At 43.3% G+C, this 17046-nt stretch overlaps 2 protein-coding genes across 5 annotated transcripts in view; one reads left to right on the top strand and one right to left on the bottom strand.

The window, feature by feature from the left end:
• CYBC1 (cytochrome b-245 chaperone 1) overlaps positions 1-6908 on the top strand; it is a 45483-nt gene extending 38575 nt beyond the window's left edge. For all 4 annotated transcript variants that reach the window (XM_082326966.1, XM_082326968.1, XM_082326965.1 and 1 more), the window contains 3 exons: positions 409-505; positions 1779-1923; positions 2517-6908. In XM_082326966.1, coding sequence (XP_082183092.1) covers positions 409-505; positions 1779-1923; positions 2517-2646 — 372 coding nt within the window. In that variant the 3' untranslated portion in view covers positions 2647-6908. The remainder of the gene's footprint in view (positions 1-408; positions 506-1778; positions 1924-2516) is intronic.
• A 252-nt stretch (positions 6909-7160) lies between these two features.
• HEXD (hexosaminidase D) lies at positions 7161-17017 on the bottom strand. Its single transcript, XM_082326947.1, is given in 14 exon segments — positions 7161-7994; positions 7996-8112; positions 8646-8772; positions 9590-9679; positions 10215-10316; positions 10394-10472; positions 11276-11358; positions 12042-12237; positions 13026-13097; positions 14474-14657; positions 15811-15975; positions 16429-16516; positions 16596-16705; positions 16789-17017. Coding segments are annotated over 14 exon segments (1887 nt in total). The 5' UTR covers positions 16894-17017; the 3' UTR covers positions 7161-7625.
• Between the last annotated feature and the right edge of the window lie 29 nt (positions 17018-17046).

Here is a 17046-nt window from a genome sequence, read left to right as displayed (position 1 = left end):
GTGACTGTTAGTGAAAAGTGTAACTAGAACTTATGTTCGCTCTATAGTTATACTGTAGGCCAAATGCATGCATCAAAAGTGAAAATTACAGGAGCTCCAGGTTAGTGTTCAAATTTGATTCCAGGCAAAGTTTTTATTACATAAAGAATGGGGCAAGAGGGGTAATGAAACCAGCTTTAACTTCCATCTAGAAGTAACACAGGAGGTATAGTAAAGTCTCTCTTAAAGCCAAGAGCAAGATTGTGATTTTCACAGTCTTAATAGAGGAATGTCTCTAAAATAGCTATGTTTTTATTTTTCTGTGTTACCAAGATTATTTTCCAATATAACTATTTTTATTTTATTTTGAAGCATAGCTACTGGTGGTGTGTTTAAGAAAATTCTGATTTTTATTTTTCAATTTTACAGGAAGCTGTATTTGATAAGAACAAGGGAACAGTCTGCCTAAAAACATTCAATCTTTACAAAAAAATACTGACCTTCTCAAAAGGAGGCAATGAACAAGGTGAGAAAGCAGTATCTGTGGTAGCAAACGGGGGGGGCAGACAGAAGAAATGCAGACATGCCCATTTAATAAGCTGCTCTGGAGTTCTGTACTCAAATTAGTCACATCTGTTTCCAGATCTGTTTTGTTCCCAAGCAGCAGATGTAATCATCTGCCTCTCAGGACCCAAATGTTTTTTCAGGTTAGGGTGCTGAATGCACCTTGTTAGTTATTTTAATCCAAGGTAACTAGATTTACACATTGCTTTCTATAATAGTCTTAGCCATTCCTTTGGGATGTTAATGTGCAGGTTTACATTTCTCTTGGCTAGCCTGCTTTGCAGGTGGGACTGGTGGAAAAACTTAACTTTTGGAGCCAGGAGTTGAGATTTCTATAATCTAATCTGGTTTTGGTAGCAGGCAAATCTTTAGATATCATATGCAAGCAAGCATGTTACATCTTGCAGATATATCCCATGCATTTAGAACAGCATATTCAGTAGGCTCAGCTTAATGCAGTACCTCATTTCTTTTGAGCTTCCTGTCGGAGTAACAGAAGTTGAAGTATAGTACGTGACTTGGTTGAGTCACTGTGAGACAGGAGCTCCATTGCAGACTAAAGTAGGATCCTCTTCGATGTCAGATTTTTTTATTCTGCTTGCTAGTCTAAAACCAACTCTCAATATGCTTAGAAAACTGACAAAATTTGGAATGCCCTTAAGTTGAATTGTTTTTTAAACAGCTCATTTTGGAAATGGAAGATGAGAGATGTGGAGAGGAGGATGTTTAACGTTTCTGAACTTTTCTTTAGGGTATGTTTATAAGTTGGGAAGCAGAGCACATCTCTTCCTGAGAGGTTATTCGATAATGTGTTTCAAGTACCATTAATGTGGGGACGCAGAGATCAGCAGAGACTCTGAACAGTTAAATCTTTCAGTATTTGTTCAATCTCAGTAAACTTAACACCTGTTTACCTTCTTTGTACAGAAAAATAGTTAAAACTGTTATTAAAGTAAGTGGGAAACATAAGTAATAAACTAATGGTCCCCAGTTCCTGGGAGGCAGTATATCTTGTTCATTAGGGCCTGTGCTGGCTAGTACGTGCTGTAGTCTCTCCTTGTTTGTTTTGCCTGAATAGCTCAGCAATTGTTTGCTATTGCAGGACCCCCCTGGTGGTATGGGATCAGAGCAATAGTACTCAAGAGCATAGAGTCTGTCAGGCAAGTTACTAGTAGCAGTGTTGAGAATTTACTGTAATGCTAATAGACTACTTTGTTTTCCACATCTGTTTACAGTAGTGGCTCTACTGAATGAGATCCGAGATGTGAATGTGGAAGAGGAGACTGTGCGATATTTTGGGAAGGGTTACCTGGTTGTGCTACGATTTGTCACTGGATTTTCACACCCACTGACTCAGAGTGCCGTGTTGGGCTGTAGAAGGTGCAGTGTGGGCTTTTTTTTTTAATTAGAATGTGTAAGGTGGGAAATACTAATCACATGGGTCGGTAATTGTTGACTATTGAGACTCAGCTCCATTTTCATACTTGCTGATATGACCTTGTGTTATTCAGCTTAACTTTTTAAAACCCTTTAATGCTTTCAGTTGCAGACATTTGGGTAACACCATCTCCCATCAGGAGACTGACCGTATTTAGATATCTAAGATCCTTTTGATGCTGCACATCTGTGGTAGTTACCTTCACTACCTCAGCTGTGCAATGGCAGAGGGGATTAATTCTATTTTGCAAACATTCAGTGTATTTATCAGTTAACATGATTTATTTTAAGCATCAATAATAAGGAATCTTGCAGCAGGGACTGTGGGAAAAGGGTTGATTTGTTCTGATATGGAAGTAATGGCTTGGCTTGATATGCCTTCACAAGTGGGATGCTGTCCTTCTCTACTGTGGCATGCTCTATGCCTTATGTTGACTCGCCCTTCAAGCAGCTGTGCTCAAGAATTAGCATGCCTGTTCTTGTCTTGTCAATACCACAGGTCCACTAATTCTTACATTGTTTTTTCTTTTCCACAGTGATGTGGAAGCAGTTGCCAAGCTCATTACTAGTTTTCTGGAACTGGACAGAGTAGAGAGCCAACAAGATCTCTCTCAGAGCAGCGAAACAGAGGCTAGTGATGCAGATGAACCACAGGATAAATATTAGTAGTCATCATGAGCTGAAGAAAGCAGAGGCTTTCAAACACCTGGAAAATATACTGATTGTTCTTCAGAAAAAGAAAACCCTCTCAGTCTTGGCCTGGGCATTTCTCTACATGTGCATTTACAATGGGAGGAATCTGTCTTAGGGCACCTTTTTTAGTGCTAAACTGCTTCAAGAGCCATGCTCACAGTATTGCCGTTGTAGAGCCCAAAGCAAATTCTGTTTTATTTGCTCCTTTGACTTCGTTCCTGTATGTGGACGTTGCTGGCTTTTGAACTTTGTCAGCTCATCAAACTTGTGTAGGAATAGTTATTTATTAATGAATTGGTTTGAAACCACTTATTGCTTTCCCATAATGAAGTGGAGATACAGATGTAAACTTCCACTTATTGCAGACATCTGCTGCAGGTACAGTATAGGAAATATAGAAGAGCTGAATTTGTAACTCATAACACAGTGCTTTGAGGGTTTTCTTGAAATGTTATAAATGACTGAATATATTGCTAAATTGGTTTTAAGCAGCTTAATATATGCAATTAGGTGATGCAGGATAGTGGCACTTTTATATGCTCTACTACTGACTTGCCATTAGATACCAGTGGAAATTAAAGCTGGAGTGACTGTTTTGGAATTGGAAACATCAGGCTGATCAACTTGTTACACTGTCTTACTCCTCTTGGACTTGCCAAAGAGCCAGAAGCAGGAAACAAAAAATGATCATGTTGATGATGCAGCATCTTTAGGATGTTCTAGCTTAATCCTGTTCTGCTTAACTTCTGGGCATAGACTACCCCAAGATAGAAAAACCTTTTCCTAGACCTCAACATCTACTATTTTAACTGTGTATTTAGAAAGGAAGAAAAGCACATCTGTTGCTTTAGGTAGGGAGAAGACTGATGTCAAACAACATGGCAGCCTAGATTTGTTTAGTATTTTCTCACTTGAAATTATACCAAAGTGCTAACTAATAACTTGATTTTTTTAAGATAGCTAAGATGGGTCCAATGTTTGACTTGCACCCATGTTTTACTCCAGGTGTGTTTAGTGTCCTCTGTTCTGACCAACGGTTTCACAAATAGTTAAAATACTAATTTTTCCAAGATATTTTTTGAAGTAAAAGCTACCTCTGTTAGTCAACATATTCTGTCTGGAACTAAAACTTCATCATGCCTATATCAACATGTCGGTACAAGAAAAAAGTTGTAAAGAGCTGAAAGTTCCTTCAACATGCTAAAACTGCTTGTATGAAAGTTCACTGGGTTTCGTTTAGGAATTGTATGGTGCTAAGACCTGAATTAGGAAATATTTATACAGTTCTCCTAGGAGATCTGAATGGGGTACTAGGCAACTGTGGTCTGCTTTCACATTTGGCCAGCAGCAAATGTCTTCTGGCAGCAGTTTCTTCAGGACTTAAGAGAACCTGCGTTCTTCTTTCAAAGCACTCTACCTCTACAGAAGAGAAAGCTCTGAAAAGATTTCAGCAGAAGCTATGTCCTGTTGGGTGTTCCAGCTCTATCTGAAACTAAGCACATGCTTATCTGACCAAAGAACAGGTTGTACCAAGATTTCGCTTCCAGCCCTTTAGAGCCAGTATGTGAGCTGTGAGACAGAGGCTCTTACCGTTGGTTTGAAAGGGTAATCAAACTGTAGCAGGCACATAGCTGTTGATGCAGCTTGACTGCAGCACAGAAATGGGTCTATTGCTATTAAATAAGAAAAGAAACTTGTAATCTCATCAGGTATCAAAGCAGACCTCTGCCAATAGACATGCTTGTGAAGTTCTCTGAGTTGGTGAGCTAATCACATGGCTTTCAATCTCTACCCCACATCGCTGAATTGGGTAGCTGCTATGTACGAATGTGGGAAATCAGGTTGCAGGCAATTAGCTAAATTTGGCCTGTATTCTGAAGCACAGCTGTAAGCTAAGAATAATCATAAAACCTGTTTAAAAAAAAAAATTGCAGGATGTAACACTTTGGAGAGGTCTTCATTTAAATCCGCTCTAATATATACCCTAGGTAACATTCATTTTGGAGAGAGGAGAATGAGATTGGCCATTTGGAGAACTCTTCCCCTCTCCCCCCCAGTGTAAAATGAGAATGTTAAGTGTTCTAAGGACTTCCAGTAAGAAAAACTGAAAAAACTAGAGTAACGGTAGAACGTAAGCAAAAGGCCTCGGCCTGCAGGTAACCGCTGCTGTGTAGCAAGGAGTACATGGTATGGATGTGCATTGCACTTAATGTTCTGAGCCCACAGATTGGACCAGGGATAAACGGACAAAACCGCCTGCTTTCAATCTTAGCTACACTGTGTTGCTTTTGTGTTTCCATGAGAGCTAACATTCCGTGGAAGATACGAACCATGCTGTGGTTTTCCAGTTAAAAATCAGCTTTGGAAAGGTACGTCTGTTGATCTAGCCCTACCCTGCATCGTGTGCCCTGCTTCTGCTGAGCTCTTCTGTGCATCTAGCTTGCTGTACATTCTTGATATTAGTCATGTATATACTTATGGACTATGCGATATCGTGATAGAAGACTGAAACAATGTAAGGAAAATCAGAATCCCTAGAAAGGGGAATGACCTATAGCAAGATAGAACATAGCTTGAACTGCATTCTGTGGAGTAAGTTGCATTTTGAGTTGATATCCAGTGATCATCTCTTTAAAGATGTTCTGTAGTGTCCCCCTCGCATCCTACTGATGGGGGGCTGGAGAGGGATGACCGCTGGCATGCGCTGTGTGTGGAGGAGGAATAATTGGGCTCCTCAGCCTTTCACCTGGAACAGCTGGCATAATTCTCTCTTGTACCATGTCCGTTCTGCGTTCGGCAGCTCTGTTGCCATACAAACTAGTACAGTTTCAAATGAGAACCCGAGTTCTGTAGACTGCGCAATGTGAAGGCTGAGTAGATTCTTCAGATGCCGTGGGTTCTGCCTGCAGGCTGTATGTCGGGCACTGCTGGCTCGACGTCTACAACTGGGAGCTTGTTGTGACACTGGCCTGCGGTGCAGGTAAAGAATGTCACGACTTGGCACTTGGACGCTGTCCGTGAATGTGTATCACAGGCTGATGTGGATTTCGCTTGATCTAGGCTTTCAGCTTCCTGTATTCAAAAAGTGTTTGTCTTTTGTACTTGGAAGACGTATCCAGATTTTCATGTTTTGCAGTAACTGCGTACATGGAAAATTAACTTGCAAATTGCCGTTAACATGGATTTGGTTATGGCAACGTCTGCAGACTCCTCAGCAATGCGATGCAGCTTGAAGGAACTGTTAGAACAGCAGGTGCTAACTCAGGACAGGTCCTGTTCCCTCTTTCCACTAGTCCTCTCTCTGATCCTCTTTTCCTACCGCTTTTCACCATTTTGCTGAAGGCTTTTTTGGATGGTTTTCCTCGCTCCTCTTGGGCCTAGCATGTCAAAAGGCCCAGTAAACGAAGCCTTATGTGTGCCTGATGTAAAGTGGCTTGTACTAAAAGGAATGATGTGAAAGACTAGTTTTGGTTAGGAAATTAGATATTCATAGAAGAGTATTACAGATGTATTTGTTAAGGTTTTGCATCTTGGGCTGTCTAGGAACTTAAGCCTGGACAGCTGTAGTATGACTTAGAAACGATTTGAAAACCTGCATAAAAGATCTAAAGTTAGATCTAATCCCTTGCTCCATAAAGCCAACATTTTCTGTTACGTCCGTTGAAGATCACTGTATGATAAGTGCCATTCGGCAGATGCTTCACCTTAAACTTGAGTGGCACGCTTGAAGTTACTTGCGCGTGTGTGGTTGGATGGGATCACGGCCTTAGCTGCCATACTGAACAGACGCGGGACCGCGTGTTGTACAAGGGGAGAAAGTTGCATTACCTAAGCTATAATCTAATAGACTGATATTTCACAAAATGAGATATTCCAGTAACTAGGATCAATCGTGCAAGTCTCAAAGAAAATCAAAGTATTTATACTGTATAGCTGAGAGCTGACTCCTGTGCTTTATTAATGAAGTTACACAGATACCAAAACCTAAGCTGGCTTACATAGTAACGAGTGCTAGTTCTGACACTGTAACAGATTGCTGAGAGGCAAAAATACTTCTGGAAAATGCTTAGAAATCGCTTTTCTACTTTGAAGTTGCAAGTAGAATTTCAGCAAGGCCTTGTATTATCGTCTTTTTTTTTTTTTTTTAAAAATGTCCATTGATAAAATCAACTTTAACTTGTTTTGTGTCACTGTAGTCTTTTATATTGTTTTTAATTAAAATGTATTAAAATATATTAATGGCTGTCTGAATTACCACTGGGCACAGACCTACTGAAGGAGTTAATGGGTGGGGAGGGCAGAGCAGAGCAGCCCAAATACCTAGCTCCTTACTGACCCTGCTCTCGCGCTTTTACAGCAGTCCAGCTTTCAATTTCAAACAAGCTGATACACAACCAGCTCTCCACTGGTGAATATATTTGCATTTTTCCTTCTAAACCAAACCAACATGCAAAACAAAGGCAAGTTTCCACAAACATTTTGAGTATCAAAGGATTTATTAAAGTAAAATAAATTAAGGTCTTGTTTAGTTCAAGGAATGTGACTTTTGTAATTAAGGTATACATAGCAATTGATTCTTTTTAGATAAAAATCTGCACGTGGACCTAACTCCTGTAGCTCTCGTTAAATAAGTTAGATTTGTCTTACGCTGTACTTACTGCGCTTTCTGTATCTAGAGCTATACTCTTTATAATATTGTTCCAAGAAAGTTTCAACACATGTGCTTCCAAAATAAGACTTTCAAGAAAGCAATAAAGGAAGCAAACAAGTGAAGAATATTTTGAATATTCATGGTAGTGTGCTTAACTACCAGACTTTTGAATTATTTTCCCTTGTGGTGATTATCTCAATGCTCCAGTTAAGTCCACAAAATATATTGCTATACATTATTAAAAGTTCAACATTAAAGCAGAATAAACCAGCATTTTCCCCTCATATTCAGTAGACTTTAGTCATGCTTCAAATTCTGATGAACCTGCAGTCTTGGGTTTTACACAGCAATGTAGATGCCTTAAAGTGACTGGGATGGTGCTTTTCTGGGGGGATGAAACTATGCTTAGCTTAGCTGATGCTTTGGTAAAATGGGAAGAAGCCCAACGTGTTAAGGCAGTTTTCCCTCCGAGTCCAAGTGCCACCTTCGCTGTTGGCAACCAGCCCCTTTTCTGTAGCTCCCTCTTGCTCCGGACTGTCAGGGCACGTGTTCTTTCGTGCGTCTGCTGCAACCTAGCGAGCTGTCTAGGGAGCAGGTCCTCGCTCAGACTTCTGCAGAAAGCTGGATGCCAATTTCCTGATCTCAAGCTAATCAAAGCTGGATTTAGGACCGAGGGTTTTATCTATTTCAAAGACTGAAAAAGTCAAACCAAAATTGAACAAATCAACCGCTATGTGCTGTGGAAGGACTTGTCGTGATGGAAGGGTAGGGCACGTCTCTGAACATACCTGAAAGAGGAACGAGTCTCAGTACAGACCACAAGCACCTCAAGCATGTTTAAATTATCCTAAATCTGTCTTTTCATGGAAATTGCAAAGGGAGGATGGCTGGCTACTGACTGGAGTAGAACTTGTGCAACCTTCCCAGGTCATTGTAATGTAAGAAAGTCTTACTACAAATACTGAATTGGGAAGAATCTGGATTTTTCTCCTGCCTTGTAGTATAGCTGAGTTCTGACTCACTCCTGCATTCTGTTACGCAAGGGGAGTAAATCTGACTTACAGGGCAGGTGATTTAAAGCTCAACAATGTGTTAAGACAGGAAAATTAAGAGTCGAAGCCTGTTACACTGATAAATTCCTTTATGCCTTCAGGTCACTTTTGTTTAATCACAGTGCTGGCTTCAACTCTTAAGATGACAAACTCTAGCTATATGACTAGTTGCAGATTTCTACTAGCTGTGTTTTCCCAAGGAATAAGACAGACTAATTGAAATGCCCCTAATTTTGTGCTTTTATTGCTTTATCTAAATCATCCACCACCTGCTGCAGCTTCTGTAGGCTGGGGTGGACGTTCTCCTCCATCCACTCCTCTACGGTGCACTTGTGGAAAACTTGCTCCATGGCTGCTTGGAGGTCCTGCACCACAGCATTCCACTTGGAGAGAAGACTAAGCAGAAATCAGAAGGAAGAAACAATCACATTTGCAGCTGAGCTCTGCCTCAAGGGAGGGCTGGCTTACTGGGCCTTCTAACGGGAGTACGGTCCTTAAAATGAATTTACAGGAAAAGCAGCATCTATTACAAGAGCTCAAAGGACTTGATTTTGTGCAGATGGCAAAAGGTTGATGCTGTTTGTGTTTAAGTACCGTTTATCTTGGCACTTTTCTTATGCAATGACTTTTAAAGTACAGAAATGTGAGCTCAAAAAAACACCATACACGTTTTAAGTGTAACTGAAACCCACTGTGAGACTTGTTGGGAATTTAATTCTGGTTTTTATCAGCAAGAATGGATGCAGTTGGATGTTCACCTTATCACAGGAGGAAAAAAAAAAAAAAAGTATAAATTAGCCATTTAGCATGAATCAGCATCATCTGTAGGACCAGTTCTGAAAAGCGCACACAGTGACAGGGAGCAGGGGAAAGGGGCCTGGCTTTACTCCAAGGCCCGCGGCGGGCTCCCACACCGAGGCTAACAGCTGCTGTAAGATGCAGCATGTCCATCCAGGAGCACCTGCCCGTACAAGGGAGAGTTTTTCGGAGACCGATTTTGTACTTGTATTGAAAGAATTTGTTCAACAGAAGGCAAAGATAAACATGTTCTGTTTACAACCATATTATGGATACTTCATATTATTCGATTTCCACTGATGCTTCTGAAGTAATTTTAGAAAGAGGCAAGGACTCAAAACTGTATGTTGGGCACCTGAGCGCCCCAAGTACGACAGACTCTATTTCCCCTATAATGCAAAATAAGTGGGGTTACCTTACTGCATCTGGCTGAAAGTGATGCATTATTATAGGATGAATAATCTTCCTTTTTCTGTGGTAGGGGCTGAACCAGCCTGTGACATATCTGAAAATGAATGTTAGTGCAAGCAGTTTTTGAAACAGCAGCGACATACATGTTTGTAGGCCGACAGGGAGGCGATAGGGCTTTAGCTGAACTTCTCCTGCACAAACAGAGACAACGCTTAAGGAGTAAGTAAATTTAAGGCTACGCATCTTTGGAACTAGCTTGTAAAAGACTGTTCCTGGCAGATAAGAGTAACCAATCATCTGTTGCAATTTAAGTTTCATTTCAAGCTCCTTTTTTTGGTAACCATACCATTAAAAAAATTCATCTTTACTTTAAATAACAGTAAGAGTTAATTCAGGAAAGAACTTGGTTCTTGAAATAAGGCAACACACAGCGTTTAGTAATTCTGCTGAAATACTTTAAATGTGCATCTAAGTGTTACGTTCTGCTGAGGTGTCAGTACGTAGGGATGTGACGCCTGAAACGTAGGGCCTGATGTTTAAATCCCTTTGCTGGAGTTATGCCCCATGTTGAGATGGCACAGCTCCCACGCTCCTGCAGACAGCCAGAGAACCAACATAAACCTCATTACCTGTTCCTTTCAAGAAGTTCATCCACTGACGACTTGAGGTAGAAGCTAACTTGCGTCACAAGCGTAAGGATATTGCTCCCAGGAAAGGTCCCCAGACTTGTGCTGTCCGAAGAGGATCCGTTAGTTTCTGAACTTACCACGCAACGAGAAGCGTCTGAATCCCACAGCTGGAATTTTACCTCATGAAAGTTTCGGTTTCCAGGTTGGACATTCCCAGGAGCTTTTCCACATTTTCTTTAATCTTTTCAGAATAGCCACCTGGCAGAAGACAGTGGAAATAAGTAAGAGGAGCCTAAATAACCAAAATGTTCTTAAAGAGGGTTTTTCTGGAGTACCCTGCATTGGCTTAGTAGTTCTCCTTGGATGAAGATTTTTTTAAAAGGTAAAATGGAAATAGAACAAGGAAAAAAACTCGGGGGTGGGAGGAATACATTGTCTGTCACAGACTTGTCTTGTGCTGCTAGGTAAAGCACTTCCTAGCGATGAGCTTTCCATTCAGGGTGCTGAATACTTTTAGTGCCTTAGTTAAAAATAGGTAGGTTGTGGGGGGTTTTATTTGGAAAATAAGAAATGCAGAAAGACAAAAATAAAAATTCTATTGGCAACTGTCTGTGAAGAAACCAGAACCACAGGAAGGATTTTACCAGTGTACTACCTAGATCAATTTTAAGAAAATGGATTATTTAAAACAACTTTTACATGTAAAGAAGATCTAAACCTAAGCAAAATTAGTCTCATTGATATACCAGTAGGGTTTCAAATCAGTTTTGAAAGCAATTCAGCTTCCTAAATTTTTTTTAGTACAGGCATGAAGTTTGTGACCATTGACGGGTTAAAACATAATAAATGATTAGTATACTATGGCTATTTTTAAATACTTAGGCCAAGAGATTTCTCTGCTCCTGTATTGCAAACATGCAAGAATTTATTGTTCATATTTCAGACCACGATCAGATAGTCAAACCACCTCAAAATATAATAAGCCTGTGCCAACCTTAGGGCAAGGTCACTTCACTCTTGCGCTAGGCATTAGCTGAGAGAGAACAAAGTTGTCATTGTACCATTCTCTAGTGCCTGCAGACAGACAGCCAACGATGGAATTGCCACAGGGAGAAGCTCACACAAAACAGAGAAGTGATCATACCTAAATAAGAAAACATGCATTAATTAGACATTTTACTGTTAGAACATACCAAACGAGTGCGAACTGTTAATAGTGCAATCACAAAATTCAAGAGAGCTTTAGAAACATCAGTTTCCGTCTCAGAGAAGGGGCCTTCTAGCTCTGAAATGCTACGTATTCCTGTTTCACTAATAAGAACAGGTACAAACCAAATTAGTTTCTCAAGCCAAATTAGGGTCAGAAATTGGAATTCAGCACTCTCGCATTCCCTTAGACCTCCCGACTGTTGCAGAAAAACCTTTTACTCCTTCATTACATTAACAAACTCTTCTCTCTTATGCAACTTCATTCTATCTGAATTCACATTAGGCATTCAGATGTACACCACGCATTGTGTTAACTCTGCTGTCTATAAGCAGTCCAAGGCAGCACAAAGTACATTCGAGCATTCAAATCCAATCTGCGATTGTTGGTGTCTGCCAAAACAATTGCTCCTGCTGATTAATGCTGTAGCAGTTGACTGGAACTCCGAAATCCACCCTTCACAGTCAGCCGGGTGAGGCCAGGCAGTAACCAACAGGAAGGATGGCAGGGTTGCAAAGTTCCCTTCTAAATCCCCAGCCTCCTCGTACCTCTTAGGGAGTTTTTGGGTGGAAGTTGGCTTCCATGTGATCCTCAGCACCATTTAACAAGACGTTCCTTACCTTTGCCAGCCAGTCAGCGCGATACCTTCAAGGACATCAGCGGGGCTATTGCTTGCCACTTTCAGCCATTGCAGATGGTTTTTTAAATGGTGTCCAATAAGCGTTAGAGACTGATTCACTCCTGTAGCTCCTTTAAAAGCACTAGCAAACCACACCTTGGAGAAGCCACACCTACGATACTTCTCTATGAGACGCACTGAAATAAGACACAAAAGAACACTTACAGGACAAGTTTTTCTCCGTTTTCAGCACTGACTGTAACGCTCCTATTAACAGGAACGCAGGTGCAGCTACAACAGGCTGCTGAGCCTTGTCCCATCAAGTTCTGAGCATCAGCAAGGACAGCAGATTTGACATCCTCTCTGAGCAACCTGTTTCGGTGACTGCCCTCCTATTTTCATGTGCCCGGTTACTATATTCCATTCCCTTGAATTGCTAAATTGCTTCAATGCCAAGAACCATGGGCGTGTGACGAGCACGCACAACATCTGACAACTGATTCTTCTTTCAACAAAGAAATATTTGTATGCACGTTAGGTGCCTGACTGGAGCCTTTAGGAGTTTTTCCTTTGAATTCTATAGATGTATGAAGCCTTGAAGCTTCTTTTGCAGAGCTGTTCAATAGGGAGCTATCTGCTCCCACTGGTTTTAATGCAAGGAGAGTTAATGTAACAGTGCTTGTGAAAACCCTCTCAATCTCCCATCAGTGATTCCATAGCCCTGTCGAAAAGAATTAAGCAGCAGACAATGCAAGTCCTTCATAGGAGAAGCATAAATAGAAAAAGAAAATAAATAATACCAACTATTATGTGAAATCAAACGAGGACTATGTTTATGCTACTAAAGCAATAAAAAGCAATTTAAGAAAAACGGAATTTTTTGGTGTCCAACTAAGGTATGAATCACACTGTTTTGTTTTGGCTATTTTGCTTAACAGGTTACAGAGCGCTCTGCTTCTAAGCAGCTCAGCAGAGAAGTACAAACCTTTGCCCTCCACGTCGAGGTCTGCTGCATAGTCCCAGATCATTGGCTGCACAAGCTGTGGGACCCCAGACTCTGAAAAGAACAGAGCTCTTCTAAGTAACGGAAAACAGCCAGTTAAAAGTGAGAACTAAGTACATAATATTGGTGCAGTGACGCATGACTGGAACTAACGATGGCTTGTCACTAGAATTCTTCATTTGCAGTTGAATTGCCCATGGGCATTTTCAGCCTGGCCAGGGCTTTGAACACACAGGTTCACATGCCAGGGGCCACCAAGTCCTTAGACACCTTGAATCCACTAATATTGATCAGTAGTGACAATTCATCGGAGCTCCCAGTCATCCCAAGCCCATCTCATTCTTAGTCCCTTGAATCTGGCAGTATACCTGCTGGGTTGAACTGGCGGAGCTGCAAACTGTACATGCAAGATTTCAGCTAAATTCAAAGGAAGCATTCACCATTTAATTTAGAGATCGTCTGAGCTGTGTTGCCCTTGGCTTCTCAAAATGCCTTTAAAGTACAAATAAAGATATAGGTTTAGCTTCAAATCCCTTTATAATCAACTCCCTGACTAGTTTTAAACATGAGAAACAGACCCCTAGAGAAACTGCAGTAAATTATACAAAAACTCAGTACTTTAACTGCAGCCCATTTTAATTTGTTTAGTCTGCGATTGCCTATGGCAGTACAGTGCACTTAGCTAGACGCTGCGCTGCCCTTGTGGAAACTGCATGGGTCCTGTCTGCATTTTGTTGGACGATTTCCCGCTATTAAAGCCATGAAGAGGTCAGTCACTGCTGGAGGAGCTCTTCATCTGTCTCAATCTGTTTGGAGCAGACACATAAGGTGGCTCTGAAAATGCTGGAACTCCGTCTATGCTAGGACTACTCAAATTTTAGCAGTGGTTTCACATTTTCCAACAAACAAGACTCTTGATGTCAGGGTCTTGGAGCTATCCCACAATTCAGTATCAGAGTTCCTCATGATGTGCACTGTGATCACTGTCAGACGCTCACAGGGTCGCAGCTTCTCCGTGTGAGTCTGCACCACTGGAACCAGATGCTGCACAGGGCAACAACTGACATTAAAAGGTGGTGAAAGGCATAGAACTTTAGGCTGAGACCACAAACGCTAACAGGCTTTTTTTAAATGTGTAAAGAAAGCAGAATTGATGGCAACCACTGCGCGATGAGGTTTTGCTTGTCACTGTGCATTACCAGATGGAAAACTGAAGTGATTGCGTTGAGACTTGCCCACAGTCATACAGAAAGTCTGTGGCATAGCCAAGGACTAAATGTCTCTACTCTCTAGTCTAATGGATCCTGTCTCAACTATTCCCAGATTTCTCTTTTTCAGTATTTTCATCTGCCAACAAATCTGTTTTAATTGGTTGTATAAACTTTTTTGTATGCTACAAAATATGACTCACCCCGTCATTGGTCACACACCTGCCAACGTTTCCTCACTCATCCCTCTGAGCATATCATCCCACACGATGGGCGTCACACCGGGGTAAGACGAGGCCACACAACTCGCTACTGCTTTTATGTGGGATAAGCACAGCTTCTCTGGAGTGTTGTCTTGTTGCTGCAGCCACTGCTTTGACTCCTCTCCTTCGCCGAGGTAGTAGACCTGAAACATCAAACAAATAACCCTGACTTCTTTTATAGGAATAGGGGGAGCGAGTTTGACACAGTGTCATGAAATCATACAATATTCAAAACCTAGCGCAAAGATATACCACACCGAGTGGACATATTTAAAAGCACCTCTCGGTGTTGAAGACGCTGCAAGCATTTCTATCAGTCTGCAGGAGACTGTGGCCCTGACTAACTGCATCACATAAAGGAATTTTCCTATAGGAACTAAAATATCTAAAGCATAATTAAAGCGCGCTGTATTTGTCTTTGGAAGGTTTGTCCTTGGAAGTAGCTCTCACCAGTTTTACTCAGTTCAAGTCTAGCAACCCATAAAGTCCTGAATTATATAAAATGAGGTTTCTGTCTTGGGGAAGGAGACCATTTGTATGTGAATCTAGAAGTGACAGGTCCAAGGTGGCCCCAGCACACTTGGTCCTAGGCAGAGAGGGGTTTTGGGCCTGTTAAGCTGGATATGCATTTAAACTCTTTGTTGTTTTAGAGCAGGTTTTATCTAAAACACGTTTATTCTATATAAATTGTATTTTGCTCTATAAATGCTTGCAGGTCCCTACTGAACCCTGCCATCTGTTCCCAAACAACAGGATTCAAAATGCTAAACTAATATCAGTACAGTTAAGGTGATCACAATGAATTTCAGGGATCTGCATGCCATAGGGTTGGTTTTAAGAAACCCTGAGAAAGGAGAAAACTCAAGGTTGTCCTCCTCAAGGAGACAAACTACCATGAGGAAAAAAAAACCACTTCCCACCACAAAAGGGCTTACGCTGAACAAGCTGGCCAGAACAACGAGCCAACATCTTACAGCAAAACTCACAAGATTCTTAATGAATACCTCCAATTGATATCTCACTTGGAATACTCATTTGACCTAAAACCAAATGCTGAGTTAGCTTTAAGAAACTGCTTTCAATACTTTTGATATTACACTCAGATCAACAGAAATGACATCCTGTGCTACTGGAATCATTTATTATCAAAATGACTTTTCTACACTAGCTTGAATTGGTGTTTTCTGTCCCTAAAATCCTACCCAAATGTGGCCTGGGCACCACTGAAATGCAGAAGCCTCGGCCCTTACCATCATTCCTCACAAAAAAATATTCCCAGCTCAAGAGAAGTCCCACCTCATCACATCCGATGTGAAACCATTTTACGCCTTCGTGCAGTGCCATGACCTGGTCGATCATGGCTTTGACCAGTGCCCGTGACTCCTCCTTGTGTGGGTTGAGGGCGTTGGGAAACATCTTCACCTCCCGGAGATGAGCAAACTCTTTGTGCTTCAGCACAAACTGCAAGAGAAAGGAGAGCTCGGGGAACAACCGCAAAATGAAGGGGACAGCAGTGTCCTCTTGTGTCACCAGGGCTCTGCCAACAGTCGTCCTGCTAAAACCTGGGGTTTGGCTGCGTGTGGGTGCGGAGGGCAGCACGAGGCCTCTCGCCAGGGGCGGTACGGGCAGGAGGGGCACGGCCGCTGCTCCACAGTGCTGCGGGGGTCTCCGACCTCGAAGCACCTCACGGGGTGAGGGAAACAGGGCGGTCAGTGCAGCATCGCCCTGGTGTCCGGAGCGCGCAGCTGACGGGAGCCGGCCAACCGGAGCACCGGGAGTTACGGTGACGATTTCCCCGCCGAGCCACCCCCACGCCACGCCAAGGCCGAAGCCGGGCCGGAGCTGCTCGCCCCCGCTCGCCCATCCCAGCGCTCCCAGGCGTCGAAAGCGCGACGACGCCGGGCCGGTGCTCACCTCCATGTGCCCGAAGGCCTGCACCAGCGGCACCGCCTCCAGCCCCTGCGCCCTCGCCTGGCTCAGCACCGCCCTCACCTCCCCGGGGCTGTGGGGGGAGAGCGAAACGTCAGGGCCCGGCCCGGCCCCGGTAGCGCGGCTCCCCCGGGGCTCTCCCCGGGCGGTACCTGTAGGCGTGCGGGGCCCGCAGCGGCTCCAGCGGCCCGGCGTAGGGGAAGGTGTCCTCGTACTCCAGCAGCAGCCCGGTGGCGCCCAGGCCGCGGAGCAGCGGCAGCACCTGAGGGGGCGGCGGGCGGGTGAGGCCGGCCCGGGCCGGGTCGACCCGGCCCGGGCCGGCCTCACCCGCCCGCCGCCCCTTACCTCAGCCAGGTAGGAGGCGCGGGGCGGGGCGCCCTTCAGGTCCAGGTGCACCAAGCGCCGCCGCGGCCCGCCCGCCTCCATGCTCGCCTCCATGCCCGCCTCCATGCCCGCCGCTCCGGCTTCGATTGCTCGAGCCTAGCCGCGGCACCGACGGTCCGCATCGATTGCTTTAGCCTGCCGCCGCCGGGCTATCCCGGCATAAAGCGCTTGACCGCGTTCCTCTGCCCTGGTGCTGCCCGGCTGCTGCCCCGGTGAGGC

The sequence above is a fragment of the Platalea leucorodia genome, assembly GCF_965183815.1.
Source record: "Platalea leucorodia genome assembly, chromosome: 14".
Classification (NCBI taxonomy): Eukaryota; Metazoa; Chordata; class Aves; order Pelecaniformes; family Threskiornithidae; genus Platalea; species Platalea leucorodia.
The sequence above is the reverse complement of the archived record's forward strand: the minus strand, read 5'-3'. Positions and strand labels throughout refer to the sequence as shown.